This window comes from Heptranchias perlo, chromosome 7 (assembly GCF_035084215.1).
Source record: "Heptranchias perlo isolate sHepPer1 chromosome 7, sHepPer1.hap1, whole genome shotgun sequence".
In the NCBI taxonomy this organism is placed as follows: Eukaryota; Metazoa; Chordata; class Chondrichthyes; order Hexanchiformes; family Hexanchidae; genus Heptranchias; species Heptranchias perlo.
The window spans coordinates 7,820,576-7,840,028 of record NC_090331.1 but is presented as its reverse complement, the minus strand read 5'-3'; the positions used below and the strand labels follow the sequence as shown (position 1 = coordinate 7,840,028).

Sequence of the window (19,453 nt, the reverse complement as noted above, 5' to 3'; positions counted from 1 at the left end):
CCAGAGTTAAGGCACCAAAGGATGTTGAAAGGGGTAGAAGGCTGCAGAAATAGGATGGGGCAAGACCATGGAGGCATTTGAAGAAGTGGTGGAGGGAGGGGGATGAGGATTTTGAATTTGATGTGTTGGGGGACGGAGAGCTAGGGATAGATCAACGAGGACGGGGATGGTGATCGAGTGGCACCTAGTGTGGGACAGGATACAGGCGGCTGGGTTTCGGGCCAGCAAGTCAGAAAAAATATGGGGAAATACAAGAAAAAGCACAGAATTCTTGAGATACTCGGGCCAAATTTCCAAGCGCAGAAAGCTAGCAAAGAGTCTTAAAATCCAATCAGGAGATTGTAGGGCGAGCACCCAGTGTGTGCAGCCCCACACTGGCACTACATGCTCAGTAAATTGCCCCCCCCCCCCGACAACGTCTCCTTGTGGATCCCCTAGGGTACTCGGAGGCCAGCCTCAAAGCCCACACAGTATCGCGTAGTATCAGGCAGCACAATGAAGGCAAAAGCCATCACAGATACACCCGGGGGTACATTTTATTTTACGGTCATCCCAAGACACATTCAACCCAAACTTGCAGAATGCAAGTTCTCACCTTAGAATTCTAATAGCCAAATGTATATAAAATACAGCAAATGAACCCATTCACCTGAGCAATCTCACAGAGGAAGGTGAGTGCAGCGCATTCAAACAGTGGTGATACCTCGGCTCAAAGGGTTAGATTATGAGGCCAGGTTGCGTAAACTAGGCTTGTGTTCCCTTGAGAAGGTTGAGGGGTGATCTCAATCAAAGTGTTTAAAATGGTAAAAGGATTCGCTAAGGTACATACAAGAGCAGCTATTTCCTCTGGTGGTTGAGTCCAGAACAAAGAGGCGTAATCTTAAAATTAGAACTGAGTCATTCAGGAGTGAAATCAGGAAGCACTTTTTCACAAAGTGTAGTGGAAATGTGGAACTCTCTCCCCCAAAGGGCTGTGGATGCTGGGGCTCAATTGAAATGTTGAAGACTGAGATCGATAGATTTTTGTTGGGTAAGGGTAGCAAGGGATATGGAGCAAAGGGGGTTAAATAGAGTTGAGGTACAGATCAGCCATAATCTAACTGAGTGGCAAAACAGGTTTGAGGGGCTGAATGGCCTACTCCTGTTCCTATAGTCTGAAAGATGGATATAAGAAATACAACTTTATGTTGTCAACATAAGTAGTTTTATTTTATGTAAACTGGTCTAATTTTCCCAGTAGTTTGTTACATCACAGTATTATGGGGCAAATTTTCCAAGATATCGCTTCATTACTAAAAGAGTGTGAAATGTTTGGAATAATCTACCAAGCAAGGGATGGATACAAAACCACTGGGGAGAAACCATAATGGGAGAATTAATGTACTGGAGGGATGGGCTTCGATGGGAGAATTAATGTACTGGAGGGATGGGCTTCGATGGGAGAGTTAATATACTGGAGGGATGGGCTTCGATGGGAGAATTAATGTACTGGAGGGATGGGCTTCGATGGGAGAATTAATGTACTAGAGGGATGGGCTTCGATGGGAGAGTCAATGTATTAGAGGGATGGGCTTCGATGGGAGAGTTAATGTACTGGAGGGATGGGCTTCGATGGGAGAGTTAATGTACTGGAGGGATGGGCTTCGATGGGAGAGTTAATGTACTGGAGGGATGGGCTTCGATGGGAGAATTAATGTATTAGAGGGATGGGCTTCGATGGGAGAGTCAATGTATTAGAGGGATGGGCTTCGATGGGAGAGTTAATGTACTGGAGGGATGGGCTTCGATGGGAGAGTTAATGTACTGGAGGGATGGGCTTCGATGGGAGAATTAATGTATTAGAGGGATGGGCTTCGATGGGAGAGTCAATGTATTAGAGGGATGGGCATCGATGGGAGAGTTAATGTACTGGAGGGATGGGCTTCGATGGGAGAGTTAATGTACTGGAGGGATGGGCTTCGATGGGAGAGTTAATGTACTGGAGGGATGGGCTTCGATGGGAGAGTTAATGTACTGGAGGGATGGGCTTCGATGGGAGAGTTAATGTACTGGAGGGATGGGCTTCGATGGGAGAGTTAATGTACTGGAGGGATGGGCTTCGATGGGAGAGTTAATGTACTGGAGGGATGGGCTTCGATGGGAGAGTTAATGTACTGGAGGGATGGGCTTCGATGGACCAAGTGGTCTTTTCCCATATTCTCATGCTAAAATGCAAAGGTTTATAGCGTCACGGTGCAGAGTGCGTCACTGCAGCAACACTCACAGTTGCAGAACAAACCCGGAGACAACAATAGAATAGCTCTATAATATCTCAATCGGTATATGCTGTGTAATAACTCAGTTGGAATGCCCTGTACTCAGTCAGTTACCAAGAGCATCTCCCAGCCCTGTGACCTCTATCACTGAGGTCAGGACCGTCACCTCCATCCATGTTCCCCTCCAAGTCACACACCATCCTGACTGAGACATATATAATCAGCGTTACATCATTGGCACTGGGTCAATACCCTGGAATTCCCTAACTAACACCATTGTGGGAGCCCCATCACCACAAAGGCAGCAGTGGTTCAAGAAGGCGGCTCACCACCGCCTTCTCGGGGCAATCGAGGATGGGCAATAAAGGCCGGCCTTGCCAGCAAGTTGAACAATCGGTATATGCTGTGTGGTAACTCGATCAATGTACGCTCTACAGTAACTCAAATCAGTATATGTTGTGTAGTAACTCAATGAGTACTCATTATAGGTCATTCATTTTGCTAGCCTCTAGTTATTTGTGCTGGATCCCATTTTCCTCAGCAAATTATGACAGACAAGAACTGTTGCTACAGAATGTGACAGATGGAAGTCAGGAAGCACTCAACCTAAAATATTGGAATTTCGAGAATGGTCATAAGAACAATGAAAATTATACCACACTGGAATGAATCAATGTTCTTGCATCTTAGTGCAGATGCAAACTCAAATATACACGTTTACACAAGCCTTTTGCTTGCATAGAGATATAAACAGACATCAGGAATATCCAAACTCACCGGGGCTTGTGGTTACAACACTGCAATGGAATGTATTTGTTGCTCAAGTATTTCCTAATTATTTTTTGAGTTAGATTGTCCCTATAGTACAGACTTTATCGCAGCAAAATACACACTCTCAGGGGTTACATTATAAGGAGGGTAAGTGGGCTGCTGTGAATTTGCCTAAAAGAAAGAAGAACTTACATTTATATAGCGTCTTTCACGACTTCAGGATGCTTTACAGCCAGTGAAGTACTTGTAGTCACTGTTGTAATGTAGGAATCTTGGCAGCCAATTTGCGCACAGCAAGATCCCACAAACAGCAATGAAATAAATGACCAGATATTTTTTTTAGTTTTTTCAAGAAGTGATTTTGGTTGAGGGATAAATATCGGCCAGGACACTGGGAGAACTCCCCTTCTCTTCTTCGAAATAGTGGTCGTGGGATCTTTTACGCACCTGAGAGGGCAGACGGGGGCATCGGTTTAACGTCTCATCCGAAAAAGACGGCACCTCCAACAGTGCAGCACTCCCTCAGTACTGCAATAGAGCGTCAGCCCAGATTACGTATACAACAAGTCACTGTAATTCAAAGTGATTTAATGCATACGGGCCTGGAATTTCCTCCGCTTTCGCGTCCAGATACACCCATAATTTGGGCGCAAACAAATGAAGTGGCTTAAAAGGTCGCGGAAGTTTGGGCGCGAGTTACACATGTAACTACAATATACCCGAGTCCCCTCCACCTTCGTCCGTCCATCCAATCATCCGCCCAAACAAATCTCTGCCCACAAGACTGGTCACGCCCCCCACCCCCCCCCCCCCCGACTCTCAAATGCGTGGATCCTCCAAATTGGGCTTGATCGGGGAAGGGGTGGTGAGGGGGTGTCTCAATATTGCGACCAGATCACCAGGAAACTGATTTTTCTGATCTTTTGATTGTAATTTTGAACGTTTTTTAAAAATTGATCCTCACTAACACCTGCTCTGTATTTTCTGTTTATTTTAATGTATTTTATGGCTGAAGTACAAGTCACATTAAAATTGAAACAATTCCCCAATTGTGGGTTCTTAAACATGCCTGTATGATGAATAGAGTTGAAACGTCAAATTTTAATAATGAAGAATGTACTGGTGTAAGTTCGGAGTTTCCTCGGGCCCCGAATGTTTACGCTGATTTATGCCCATTTTAAGTTTGAGCGCATTCTAATAATATTGGGAGGATATTTGGGCGGAACTTGACATCGGCAAAATGGACGTGACATTGGGCGCATTTTCGGGTCTAACTTCTTGGTTATGCCCAAGGAGGAAACTCCAGGACGTGAAGTGCTTGAGTAGAGAAGATTAAGGTGAGGTGTTTAAGATAATTAAAGGATTTGATAGGGTAGATAGAAAGAAACTATTTCCTCTGGTCGGGGGGAGTCCAGAACAAGGGGGCATAATCTTAAAATTAGAGCCAGGCCGTTCAGGGGTGATGTCAGGAAGCACTTCTTCACACAAAGGGGAGTGGAAATCTGGAACTCTCTCCCTCAAAAAGCTGTTGAGGATGGGGGTCAATTGAAAATTTCAAAACTGTGATTAATAGATTTTTGTTAGGCAAGAGTAAACAGGGATACAAGGCGGGTAAATGGAGTTAAGTTACAGCGCAGCCATGATTCAGTGAGGCTACATACACGATGAAGGGGCGGAACATGCTCGAGGGGCTGAATGGCCTCCTCCTGTTCCTATGTTTCTGAGTGATGTGATAAGGTGCTGTACAAATACAAGTCTTTCATTTCTTTGAAAATATATATTGGTGATTTTAGGGGATGTCAGTAGTGAGGAATTTAACATTCTTGCCACGAGCTTTTGATGTTGAGAGACAGATGCAGACTAAAGCTCCCTGCACTAACTCCAGCCCCAGAACAGCACCTATCGAGTTTACCCGAGTGACACCAGCGATTTAGTACCGTTTGAGGGTAGTTGTTTGCAGTTGGGATCAGACCCAGTAGTAACTTCAGTGAGGCTACATACACTATGCTCATTCCACACAGGACCCTACAGAATAGGGAAGATTTCATCCCGGCAGTCTGGACTGGATTTATCCCAAGGTGAAAATTAAAGTATCTTAATGCAACGAGTCATCCAATTCCCTACTTGTGAGATGTCTAGCTACCACAAACAACAACCTGCATTTACACAGCACCTCTAATGTAGTGAAATGTCCCAAGGTGCTTCACAGGAGCGATTATCAAACAAAATTGACAGGGAGCCACACAAGGAGATATTAGGACAGGTGACCAAAAAGCTCGGTCAAAGGGGTAGGTTTTAAGGAGCGTCTTAAAGGAGGAGAGAGAGGCGGAGAGGTTTAGGGAGGGAATTCCAGAGCTTAGGGCCCTAGGCAGCTGAAGGCACGGCCGCCAATGGTGGAACGGTTAAAATGGGGGCTGCGCAAGACGCCAGAATTGGAGGAGCGCAGAGATCTCGGAGGGTTGTAGGGCTGGAGGAGGTTATGGAGATAGGGAGGGGCGAGGCCATGGATGGATTTGAAGACAAGGATGAGAATTTTAAAATTGAGGCATTGCCGGACCGAGAGTCTATGTAGGTCGGCGAGCACAGGGATGATGGGTGAACGGGACTTGGTGCGAGTTAGGATACGGGCAACAAAGTTTTGGATGAGCTCAAGTTTATGGAGGGTGGAAGATGGGAGGCCGGTCAGGGGAGCATGGGATAGTCGATTCTAGAGGTAATAAAGTCATGATGAGGGTTTCAGCAGCAGATGAGCTGAGGAAGGGGCGTAGACGGGCGATGTTTAGGAGGTGGAAGTAGGCGGCCTTGGTGATGAAGCGGATATGGAGTTGGAAGCTCATTTCAGGGTCAAATAGGACACCAAGGTTGTGAATAGTCTGGGTCAGCCTCAGACAGTGGCCAGGGAGAAGGATGGTGTCAGTGGCTAGGGAAGGGAGTTTTTAGCGGGGACCGAAGACAATGGCTTCGGTCTTCCAAATATTTAGTTAGAGGAAATTTTTGCTCATCCAGTACTGGATGTCGGACAAGCAATGTGACAAATGAGAGACAGTGGAGAGGTTGAGAGAGGTGTTGGTGAGGTAGAGCAGGGTGTCCTCAGTATACATGTGGAACCTGACATGTTTTCGGATGATGTCATCGAGGGGCACCATGTAGATGAGAAATAGTCTGAAAGATGGGTATAAGAAGTAGAACTTTATGTTGTCATCAATATAAGTAGTTTTATTTTATGTAAACTTGTCTAATTTTCCCAGTAGTTTGTTACATCACATTATTATGGGGTAAATTTTCCAAGATATCACTCCATTACTAAAAGAGTGTGAAATGTTTGGAACAATCTACCAAGCAAGGGATGGAGGCAAAACCAATGAGGAGAAACCACAATGGGAGAATTAATGTACTGGAGGGATGGACTTCGATGCCGTTCCTTCATCGTCGCTGGGTCAAAATCCTGGAACTCCCTTCCTAACAGCACTGCGGAAGAACCTTCACCACACGGACTGCATTGGTTCAAGGCGGCTCACCACCACCTTCTCAAGGGCAATTAGGGATGGGCAATAAATGCTGGCCTCGCCAGCGACGCCCACATCCCACGAACGAATAAAAAAAAATTAATGTACTGGTGGGATGGGCTTCGATGGGAGAGTTAATGTACTGGAGGGATGGGCTTCGATGGGAGAGTTAATGTACTGGAGGGATGGGCTTCGATGGACCAAGTGGCCTTTTCCCATATTCTCATGCTAAAATGCAAAGGTTTACAGCGTCACGGTGCAGAGTGCGTCACTGCAGCAACACTCACAGTTGCAGAACAAATCCGGAGACAACAATACAGTAGCTCTATAATATCTCAATCTGTATATGCTGTATAATAACTCAGTTGGAATGCCCTGTACTCAGTCAGTTACCAAGAGCATCTCCTAGTCCTGCGACCTCTATCACTGAGGACAGGACCGTCCATGTTCCCCTCCAAGTCACACACCATCCTGACTTAGACATATATAATCAACGGTCAGAGGAGTGACCTCTGTGTGCATTTCAGGAGCCGGTCTGTGCAGGGACCAGCCTCATGGAACCAACTTCCCGAGTTCCCTTCATTGAAAACTGGAAGCCTTACCCCAACTGAACAATGCTCTCCTGGCCAGCCTCCCATCTTCCACCCTCCATAAACTTGAGCTCATTCAAAATTCTGCTGTCTGTATCCTAACTTGCACCAAGTTCCAATCACCCATCACCCCTGTGCTCGCTGACCCTCATTGGATCCCGGTCCAGGAACACCTCAATTTTAAAATTCTCATCCTTGTTTTCAAATCCCTCCATGGCCTCGCCCCCTCCCTATCTCTGTAACCTCCTCCAGCCCTACGACCCTCCGAGATGTCTGCGCTCCTCCAATTCTGGTCTCTTGCGCGTCCTCGATTTTCATCGCTCCACCATTGGCGGCCGTGCCTTCAGCTGCCCAGGGCCCTAAGCTCTGGAATTCCCTCCCTAAACCTCTCCGCCTCTCTCTCCTCCTTTAAAACACGCCTTAAAACCTACATCTTTGGCCAAGCTTTTGGTTACCTGTCCTGATAATGCCTTATTTGGCTCAGTGTCAAATTGTGTTTGATAATCGCTGCTATGAAGCACCTTGGGACGTTTTACTACGTTAAAGGCGGCGCTATATAAATGCAAGTTGTTGTTGGAATCAACAACACTTTACATAACTTGTTATAAATATATATATTGACAGTGTGACATTGGATTACATGTTCCTCAACGTGAACACACCCCATTCTAGACAGGTTTTTCCAAAAAGGGTTCTCCAGGTTCCTGGAAAGGAAGGTCATAGAATGGTACAGCATAGAAGGAGGCCATTCGGCCTATCGTATCTGTGCCAGCTCTTTAAAAGATGCAACCAATCAGTCCCACTCCCCAGCTCTTTCCCTATAGCCCTGCAAATTTCTCCTTTTCAAGTATGTAAGTGTTCATTCCTGTCCAGCTGGCAAGTAACGCTGGGGGTAAGGACTCTCTTGGGCGTAGCTGCATCGTAAATGGGTTTTGTGAAAGATTTCCTCTGTACCGTACTTTCGGGAAGGGCTGTCGCCTTGTTCTAAGAGAGCCCATTTACGATTCGCACGATAATGGACCTTGTACGTTTGCGCAACAACCCCTCTCCCCCGCCAAACTACAGACGCCCGAACAGAGGAAATTTCCACCAGCGCAATTACTTCGCTACATCTAGCGCCCAGAGGAATGCTTGCCCCAATTGGAGGGGGGGAGGCATGGAATTATAGCAGAAACACATTTATGGTGAAATGGATCCCGTTTTACAGCATCTCACCGCCTGGTCCGGCTAATCTGACCATCTTTCAATCACTCTGGGTTTGAATTACAGTGTCATCTTCACTGGCCAGTGTCATCAAGGGAGTCCAACCCGCCCCCTTTCAGGGTCAAGTCCGTGGAGTGACTATATTTAAAGAAGGCTGTACACTGTGTGTGTGTGTGTCAGACTGTATGTTAAGAGGGATTACTCTCTCGATGATATCTCTCTGGCTTTGAGTTTCAGATGAAAACGATTACCTATTTTGGTAACTGACTATTTTGGGGGAGGAGAGAGAGAGAGAGGCGGGGTGGGTCGTTGGGGGGAATCAGGTAGTGAGTTAACCAACTCCTGATACCGGATAGGGACCGCATGACTAGTGCAGTTATTATTACTGTACTTCTGGGGACTTACCCCCCTTACCCTCCGGCACCAACAGCCCTGCAGGTGTCCCAGGCGAATTGGCGCAAGTGTAAATATATAAACAGTCACAGACCGAGTTGATTACGTGTCAATTTCGCTCAATCCCCAACCCCAGCATGTTAATTTCTTCCTCTCTCTCTCTCTCTATATATATATTCAAGCTGTAATAGTTTTCCCTCCGCTCAAACCAAAAACACTTAATTAGAATTTTTTAATTTTTTTGTTTTAAAATAAAAGGGAAATTAATTCGACGGTCACATTTTCCACAATCATCAACTCGTGGAAAAGTACAAAGTTTATTTTTTTTCCCGCCCGCGTCTGACCACAATCCCGACTCAATGTCTTAACTAAACTATTGAAGACGATCTACGAACGGAAATTCAAAAGTCTTCATTTGTGTCGAATTTTCCACTCTGTTGCCCAAGTTATTAGCAGGAGATTTTTTTTTAAATTGTCGATTACAGTGGATTTTTTTTTTACAAAATTGTTGTGATATTCAGACTGACTTACCATGGTCAAGTCGAGATGTTTACTCTGTTTCCAAGTTTTTGATTTGTTTTTTGGGTTTATTTTTTGGATCAAGGCTGCTGCTGCCCCCTGGTCTCACACCCTGAGCCGATGAAGGGTCTCTTGTGTGCGCTGGGTTATAAAGCACAGCTTCTCCGATCTCCTCTTTAACCTTCCGAGCCGCCCTGAGGAAGAGGAGGAGCCTGAGCTTTGCTCTCGCACCGCCCGCCCTCGCCCACGCTCGCCAGGTACGGATCTCTCAATCAGATGTGATCGCACCCAGCGGTTAGATGTAATCCGACTCGGCCTGTGCTGCGATAAAGAGGTGGGAAATGCTGGTGAATTAGCTGAAAGGCCTCCTATTTGAATCACGTATGATAACCCACAAGGTATGGCCAATTCAATGAGATCTATTAACCAGGTATGGCTAATTTAATGGGATCATCTCACCAGGTATGGCCCAGTCAATGAGATCTATTAACCAGGTATGGTTAATTTAATGGGATCATCTCACCAGGTATGGCCCAGTCAATGAGATCTATTAACCAGGTATGGTTAGTTTAATGGGATCATCTCACCAGGAATGGATAACTCAATGGGATCATCTCACAGGGTATGGATAACTCAATGGGATCATCTCACCAGGTATACATAACTCAATGGGATCATCTCACCAGGTATACATAACTCAATGGGATCATCTCACCAGGTATGGATAACTCAATGGGATCATCTCACCAGGTATACATAACTCAATGGGATCATCTCACAAGGTATACATAACTCAATGGGATCATCTCACCAGGTATACATAACTCAATGGGATCATCTCACCAGGCATGGATAACTCAATGAGATCTGTTCACCGGGTATGGATAATTCAATGAGATCTACTCACCAGGTATGGATAATTCAATGAGATCTATTCACCAGGTATAGATAATTCAATGAGATCTATTCACCAAATATGGATAACTCAATGAGATCTATTCACTGGGTATGGATAATTCAATGAGATCTATTCACCAGGTATAGATAATTCAATGAGATCTATTCACCAAATATGGATAACTCAATGAGATCTATTCACCAGGTATGGATAACTCAATGAGATCTATTCACTGGGTATAGATAATTCAATGAGATCTATTCACCAAATATGGATAACTCAATGAGATCTATTCACCAGGTAGGGATAACTCAATGAGATCTATTCACCAGATATTGATAATTCAATTAGATCTATTCACCAGATATGGATAATTCAATTAGATCTATTCACCAGGTATGGATAACTCAATGAAATCTATTCACCAGGTAGGGATAACTCAATGAGATCTATTCACCAGATATGGATAATTCAATTAGATCTATTCACCAGGTATGGATTATTCAATTAGATCTATTCACCAGGTATGGATAACTCAATGAAATCTATTCACCAGGTATGGATAACTCAATGAGATCTATTCACCAGGTATGGATAATTCAATTAGATCTATTCACCAGATATGGATAATTCAGTGAGATCTATTCACCAGGTATGGATAACTCAATGAGATCTATTCACCAGATATGGATAATTCAGTGAGATCTATTCACCAGATATGGATAATTCAATGAGATCTATTCACCGGGTATGGATAATTCAGTGAGATCTATTCACCAGGTATGGATAACTCAATGAGATCTATTCACCAGATATGGATAATTCAATTAGATCTATTCACCGGGTATGGATAACTCAATGAGATCTACTCACCAGGTATGGATAATTCAATGAGATCTATTCACCGGGTATTGATAATTCAATGAGATCTATTCACCAGGTAGGGATAATTCAGTGAGATCTATTCACCAGATATGGAATACTGAATGAGATCTACTCACCAGGTATGGATAACTCAATGAGATCTACTCACCAGGTCTGGATAACTCAATGAGATCTATTCACCAGGTTTGGATAATTCAATGAGATCTATTCACCAGGTTTGGATAATTCAGTGAGATCTATTCACCAGGTTTGGATAATTCAATGAGATCTATTCACCAGGTATGGATAATTCAGTGAGATCTATTCACCAGGTTTGGATAATTCAGTGAGATCTACTCACCAGGTATGGATAATTCAATGAGATCTACTCACCAGGTATGGATAATTCAATGAGATCTACTCACCAGGTATGGATAACTCAATGAGATCTATTCACCAGGTATGGATAATTCAATGAGATCTACTCACCAGGTATGGATAATTCAATGAGATCTACTCACCAGGTATGGATAACTCAATGAGATCTATTCACCAGGTATGGATAATTCAATGAGATCTACTCACCAGGTATGGATAACTCAATGAGATCTATTCACCGGGTATTGATAATTCAATGAGATCTATTCACCAGGTATGGATAATTCAATGAGATCTACTCACCAGGTATGGATAATTCAATGAGATCTATTCACCAGGTATGGATAACTCAATGAGATCTATTCACCAAATATGGATAATTCAATGAAATCTACTCACCAGGTATGGATAATTCAATGAAATCTACTCACCAGGTATGGATAATTCAATGAGATCTACTCACCAGGTATGGATAATTCAATGAGATCTATTCACCAGGTATGGATAATTCAATGAGATCTACTCACCAGGTATGGATAATTCAATGAGATCTATTCACCAGGTATGGATAACTCAATGAGATCTATTCACCAAATATGGATAATTCAATGAAATCTACTCACCAGGTATGGATAATTCAATGAGATCTACTCACCAGGTATGGATAATTCAATGAGATCTACTCACCAGGTATGGATAATTCAATGAGATCTACTCACCAGGTATGGATAACTCAATGAGATCTATTCACCGGGTATTGATAATTCAATGAGATCTATTCACCAGGTAGGGATAGTTCAGTGAGATCTATTCACCAAGTAGGGATAATTCAATGAGATCTACTCACCAGGTATGGATAATTCAATGAGATCTATTCACCAGGTATGGATAACTCAATGAGATCTATTCACCAAATATGGATAATTCAATGAAATCTACTCACCAGGTATGGATAATTCAATGAGATCTACTCACCAGGTATGGATAATTCAATGAGATCTATTCACCAGGTATGGATAATTCAATGAGATCTACTCACCAGGTATGGATAATTCAATGAGATCTATTCACCAGGTATGGATAACTCAATGAGATCTATTCACCAAATATGGATAATTCAATGAAATCTACTCACCAGGTATGGATAATTCAATGAGATCTACTCACCAGGTATGGATAATTCAATGAGATCTACTCACCAGGTATGGATAATTCAATGAGATCTACTCACCAGGTATGGATAACTCAATGAGATCTATTCACCGGGTATTGATAATTCAATGAGATCTATTCACCAGGTAGGGATAGTTCAGTGAGATCTATTCACCAAGTAGGGATAATTCAATGAGATCTACTCACCAGGTATAGATAATTTAATGAAATCTAGTCACCAACTGTGGATACCTCAATGAGACCTATTCAACAGGTAAGGATAACTCAATTTGATCTACTCACCAGGTATGGCTAATTCAATTAGATTAGGGGCAGAAAATATTGGTGGGAGTAGCTTATAGGCCCCCTAATAATAGTTATAGTGTTGGTTAGAGTATAAATGAGGAAATTAGAGAAGCATGTAACAAGCATAATGCAGTAAGCGTAGGGGACTTTAATCCTAATATAGACTGGGCAAACCAAATTGGCAAAAGTAGTTTGGAGGATGAGTTCATGGAATGCATTCGAGACAGTTTTCTAGAACAATATGGTGAGGAACCAACTAAGGAACAGGGTAATTTAGATCCAGTATTGTGTAATGAGACCGGGTTAATTAGTAATTTCATAGTTAAGGATCCTCTGGGGTGGATTGATCATAATATGATAGAATTTCATATTGAGTTTGAGAGTGATGTAGTTAAGTCCAAAACTAGAGTCTTAAACTTAAACAAAGCCAATTACATAGGTATGAGGGGTAAGTTGGCTATAGATTGGGTAGATTGGGAAAGTAGATTAAAGGGTATGATGGTAGATAAACAATGGCGAACATTTAAAGAAATAATTCATAATTCTCAACGAATATACATTTCCTTGAGAAATAAAAACTCCATGGGAAAAGTGATCCAACTGTGGCTAACTAGAGAAGTTAAGGAGAGTATTAGGTTAAAAGAAGGGGCTTACAATGTTGCCAAAAAGAGTAGTAAACCCGAGGACTGGGAGGGTTTTAGAAATCAGCAAAAGATGTCCAAGAAATGGATAAAGAAGGAGAAAATAGAATATGAAAGTGAATTAGCAAGAAATATAAAATGAGATTGTAAGAGCTTCTACAAATATGTAAAAAGGAAGAGATTAGCGAAAGCAAACATGGGTCCCTGAGACAGAGACAGGTGAAATTATAATGGAGAATAAGGAAATGGCAGAGATGTTAAACAAATATTTTGTATCTGTCTTCACAGTAGAAGACACAAAAAACATACCGGAAATAGTGGGGAACTAAGGGCCTAATGAGAGTGAGGAACTTAAAGTAATTAAGATTAGTAAAGGAAAAGTACTGGAGAAATTAATGGGATTAAAAGCCGCCAAATTCCCTGGGCCTGTTGGCCTACATCCTAGGGTTTTAAAAGAGGTTGCAACGGATATAGTGGATGCATTGGTTTTGATCTTCCAGCATTCCCTAGATTCCAGAATGGTTCCTGTGGATTGGAAGGTAGCAAATGTTACCCCGCTATTCAAGAAAGGAGGGAGAGAGAAAACAGGGAATCATAGGCCAGTTAGCCTGCCATCAGTAGTAGGGAAAATGCTAGGATCTATTATTAAGGATTTAGTAACAGGGCACTTAGAAAATCATAATATGATTAGGCAGAGTCAACAGGATTTTATGAAAGGGAAATCGTGTTTGACAAATCTATCAGAATTTTTTGAGGGTGTAACTAGCAAGGTAGATAAGGGGGAATCAATGGATGCCATATATTTGGATTTTCAAAAGGCATTCAATAAGGTGCCACACAAGAGATTGTTACACAAGATTAAGGATCATCGGACTAGGGGTAATATATTAGCATGGATAGAGGATTGATTAACACAGAAAACAGAGAGTAGGAATAAACGGGTCATTTTCGGGTTGTCAGTTTCTAACAAGTGGGGTGCTGCAAGGATCTCAGCTGTTTACAAGATATATCAATGACTTAGATGAGGGGACCGAGTGTACTGTATCCAAGTTTGCTGATGATACAAAGCTATTTAGGAAAGTAAGCTGTGAGGAGGACACATAGAGTCGGCAGAGGGATATCGACAGGTTAAGTGAGTGGGCGAGAAGGTGGCAGATGGAGTATAATGTGGGGAAATATGAAATTTGATAGGAAGAATAGAAAAGCAGAAATTTTTTTAAAAGGCGAGAGACTAAGAAATGTTGGTAGTCAGAGGGATTTGGGTATCCTTGTACATGAATCACAAAAAGTTAACATGCAGGTACAGCAAGCAATTAGGAAGGCAAATGGAATGTTAGCTTTTATCGCAAAGGGTTGGAGTATAAGAGTAAAGAAGTCTTGCTGCAATTATATAGGGCTCTGGTGAGACCACACCTGGAGCACTGTGTACAGTTTTGGTCTCCTTACCTAAGGAAGGATATACTTGCCTTAGAGGCGGTGCAACGAAGGTTCACTAGATTGATACCCGGGATGAGAGGGTTGTCCTATGAGGAGAGATTGAGTTGAATGGGCCCATATGCTGGAGTTTAGAAGAATGAGAGGTGATCTCACTGAAACGTATAAAATTCTGAGAGGGCTTGACAGGGTAGATGCTGAGAGGCTGTTTCCCTGGCTGGAGAGTCTAGAACTATGGGTCATAGTCTCAAGATAAGGGCCATTTAGGACCGAGGTGAAAAAAAATTCTTCACTCATTGGGCTGTGGATGCTCAGGCGTTGAGTATATTCAAGACTGATATCGATAGATTTTTGGACACAAAGGGGAATCAAGGGATATGGGGATCGGGCGGGTAGGTGGAGTTGAGGTCGAAGATCAGCCATCATCTTAGTGAATGGCGGAGCAGGCTCGAGGGGCTGTATGGCCTACTCCTGTTCCTTTTTCTTATGTTCTTAAGTTCTTATCTACTCATCAGATTTGGCTAGTTCAATTAGATCTACTCACTAGGTATAGGTAATTCAATTAGATCTACTCAACGGGTATGGATACGCAACGTAATCTACTCACCAGGTATGGATAATTCAATGAGATCTATTCACCAGGTATGAATAACTGAACAAGGTCTATTCAGTTGGTATGGATAACGCAATGAGATCTATTCCCAAGGTATGGATAAAAAAATTAGATCTATTCACCAGGTATGGATAACTCAATGCAATCTATTCACCAGGTATGGATAACTCAATGCAATCTACTCACCAGGTATGGATAACTCAATCTACTCAATTAGATGCACTCACCAGATTTTGGCTGATTCAATGTGATCTGCTCACCAGGTATGGCTAGTTCGGTTAGATTTACTCAACAGTTATGGCTAATTCAATTAGAACTACTCACCAGGCTAATTCAATGAAACCTACTCACTAGTTATGGATAACTCGAGATCTGTTCACCAGGTATGGATAACTCAATGAAATCGACTCACTAGGAAAGGATATTTCAATAAGAATTACTCACCAAGTATGGATAACTCAATGAGATCTATTCACAGCGTACAGTTAACTCAATGAGATCTATTGACCAGTTATGGATAACTCAACGACATCTACTCACTGGGTGTGGATAATCCAATGAGAATTAGTCACTAGGTATGAATAACTAAGAAAACTATTCACCAGATGTGGTGAATTCAATGTGATATACTCGCCAGGTAAGGATTGATAGAGTTTCATTTATTTTTTCCAATGCAGGGTCCAGCGGTTGAGATTGCTTATGCTGCAAGGTTGACTGAGTCACTGAGCCTGCTGGAGCCCACATAAGATGGCCAGTTCCATTTCCAATGACAATATTCTTTTGAATATGATGTCCAGAATTTCCTCAAGGGTTCTCCCAATCGGCTGCCATAAATTCAGCGGACGGTCATATAGAAGTGAAGTGTCTTTATAGATAACACTTGGTCCGGGTGATCTCCTGGACTAGTTTCCATCACCTGAGGGGGGTCGGAGAGGAATTCTACAGAGTATTTTTTCCCTTATTGGCCCCGGGTTTTTCTGTTTTTGTTGGCTCTCCCAGGAGATTACATAGCTGCCGGGGGTGGGTATGAGGGGGGGTAGGTACAGGGGAGAGAAGAAGTGTTTAGCCACAATGGCCTGGTCATGGTCTGGTTAAGCGAATGGGCAAAAATTTGACAGATGGAATATAATGTGGGAAAATGTGAAGTCATCCACTTTGGGAGGAAAAATAAAAAAGCAAAATATTATTTGAATGGAGAAATACTACAAAATGCTGCGGTATAGAGGGATCTGGGTGTCCTCGTACATGAAACACAAAAAGTCAACATACAGGTGCAGCAGGTAATCCGGAAGGCAAACGGAATATTGGCCTTTATTTCTAGGGGGATGGAGTATAAATGTAAGGAAGTCATGCTACAACTGTACAGGGTGCTGGTGAGACCACACCTGGAGTACTACGTACAGTACTGGTGCCCTTATTTAAGGAAGGATATACTTGCATTGGAGGAAGTTCAAAGAAGGTTCACTAGGTTGATTCCGGGTATGGAAGGGTTGTCTTATGAGGAAAGATTGAACAGGTTGGGTCTATACTCATTGGAGTTTAGAAGAATGAGAGGAGATCTTATTGAAACATACAAGATTCTGAGGGGACTCGATAGGGTAGATGCTGAGAGGATGTTACCCCTCATGGGGGAATCTAAAACTAGGGGGCATAGTCTCAGAATAAGGGGCCGCTCCTTTAAGACGGAAATGAGGAGGAATTTCTTCTCCCTGAAAGTCGTGAATCTTTGGAATTCTTTACCCCAAAAAGCTGTGGCGGCTGAGTCATTGAACACATTCAAGGCTGAGTTAGACAAATTTTTGATCAGCAAGGGAGTCAAAGGATATGGGGAAAGGGCGGGAAAGTGGAGTTGAGGTAAAAATCAGATCAGCCATGATCTCATTACATGGTGGAGCAGGTTCGAGGGGCCGAATGGCCTACTCCTGCTCCTATCTCTTATGGTCTTATGGTCATCACGGTGTGGGGCTAGCTTGATGGACCAACTGGCCTTTTCCTGCCCATCAATTTCGTATGTTTGTAAATTCCTCCCCGACCCCCTCAGGTGATCGAAACCAGTCCAGGAGATCACATGGCCCAGGCGTACATTAACTGCTAACCTACTAACCTCCTGTTAGATACTTGTACATGTTTAGTTTACTGATTTAACTCAATGGCGCATTTGTAGATTCAGATTTTCACGAGACTACAACACAATCAGTTCCCCAGGGAGGGAAGGGAGGGAAGATTCTCTAAGTTTGCGCTTCTTAAGGGATGTTTTAAAACACCATTAAATTTTGTTCGAACTAGTGATGTGTGGAAATCTTACACCCCCTCCCCCCTCCCCCCCACCATCCAGAGATAGAATGGAAATTACCATTTTTTAAAAAATTGTTCTCAGGATACGGGAGTTGCTGTCAAGGCCAGTATTTATTGCCCATCCTTAGTTACCCTGAGAAGGTGGTGGTGAGCCGCCTTCTTGAACTACTGCTGCCCTTGTGATGATGATGCTCCCACAGCACTGTTAAGTAGGGAGTTCCAGGATTTTGACCCAGCGACGATGAAGGAACGGCCGATATACGTCCAAGTCGGAATGGCGTGTGACTTGGAGGGGAACTCGGAGGTGGTGGCGTTCCCGTGATGTTGATCTCCTTGGTATAATTTGCTTACGTCAGTGGGAGTTGAGCAGATGGGGAGGGCAAAGCTACCATTCCTGAGCCTGCCTACTTCCTGCCCACTGGGTGTAGCTTTCAATACTGCTGCAGAGTTTCCCGACGGGCTGAACGGTTTCTCTCACCAGAATGTGCTTTGATAAGGATTTAAGACGCAAGTCTGGCCTGCTGTATTGCTGCGCTCCCACGATGCGTCAATGGTGGGTGTTGTGGGCATTCTGGGTTTACGCACGTCGGGAATGACGGCAGTTGCTGCATCCGGAACTGTTGCTGGTTCACAGTTCAGGGGCTGCATCCTCGGTTCAGGAGAGAGATGATGTGGGAGCGTTTCTCGTTTTTTATTTGCTGACCATAAGCATGTTTCACTTTCATGTCTCGATGTCACCGTTGTTTCAATTGACTCAGTTGGCAGCGCTCTCCCCTCTGAGTCAGAAGGTCGTGGGTTCAAGCCCCATTTCAGAGACTTGAACACATTAATCCAGGCCGACACTCCCAGTGCCAGTACTGAGGGAGTGCTGCCCTGTTGGAGGTGCCATCTTTCGGTTGAGATGTTAAACCGAGGCTCCATGCGTCTGATCATTCCTCTTTGCTGTGCACAAATCAGCTGCCACACTTGCCTACATCACAACAGTGACTACACTTCAAAAGTAATTCATTGATTGTGAGGCACTTTGGGATGTTCTGAGGACATGAAAGGCGTTATATAAATTAAATTTCTTTCTTATTACACCAGCTGAATCCACATGTTTATATGTAAAGTCTAACATTATAGAGAGAGCAAAGCAGCTGCAATGTACCTGTTGCAGATGCATCTGTCCATGACAGTATTGGTAGGAGTGACCACCGCACAGCCCCTTTGGAGATGAAGTCCCGTCTTCACACTGAGGACACCATCCGATGTGTTGTGTGGCACTACCACTGTGCTAAATGGGATAGATTCAGAACAGATCTAGCAGCTCAAAACTGGGCATCCATGAGGCGCTGTGGGTCATCAGCAGCAGCAGAATTGTATTCCAGCACAATCTGTAGCCTCATGGCCCGGCATATTCCTCACTCTACCATTACCAACAAGCCAGGGGATCAACCCTGGTTCAATGAGGAGTGTAGAAGTGCATGCCAGGAGCAGCACCAGGCATACCTAAAAATGAGGTGCCAACCTGGTGAAGCTACAACTCAGGACTACATACATGCTAAACAGCGGAAGCAACATGCTATAGACAGAGCTAAGCGATTCCACAACCAACGGATCAGACCAAAGCTCTGCAGTCCTGCCACATCCAGT

At 43.4% G+C, this 19,453-nt stretch overlaps 2 protein-coding genes across 3 annotated transcripts in view; one reads left to right on the top strand and one right to left on the bottom strand.

The window, feature by feature from the left end:
- The window catches only part of LOC137323498 (tubulin alpha chain), a 31,065-nt gene extending 21,623 nt beyond the window's left edge, over positions 1 to 9,442 (bottom strand). The window contains exon 1 of the mRNA XM_067987018.1: positions 9,250 to 9,442. Coding sequence (XP_067843119.1) covers positions 9,250 to 9,252 — 3 coding nt within the window. The 5' untranslated portion in view covers positions 9,253 to 9,442. The remainder of the gene's footprint in view (positions 1 to 9,249) is intronic.
- The window catches only part of LOC137323499 (tubulin alpha chain-like), a 122,244-nt gene that overhangs the window by 28,438 nt on the left and 74,353 nt on the right, over positions 1 to 19,453 (top strand). Inside the window, exon 1 of one of the 2 annotated variants that reach the window (XM_067987022.1) lies at positions 16,298 to 16,379. The exons of the other annotated variant lie outside the window; for it this stretch is intronic. The gene's annotated coding sequence lies outside the window, so the exon portion shown is untranslated. Of the gene's footprint in view, positions 1 to 16,297; positions 16,380 to 19,453 lie in introns of those variants that run through there. 2 annotated transcript variants of the gene reach the window in all.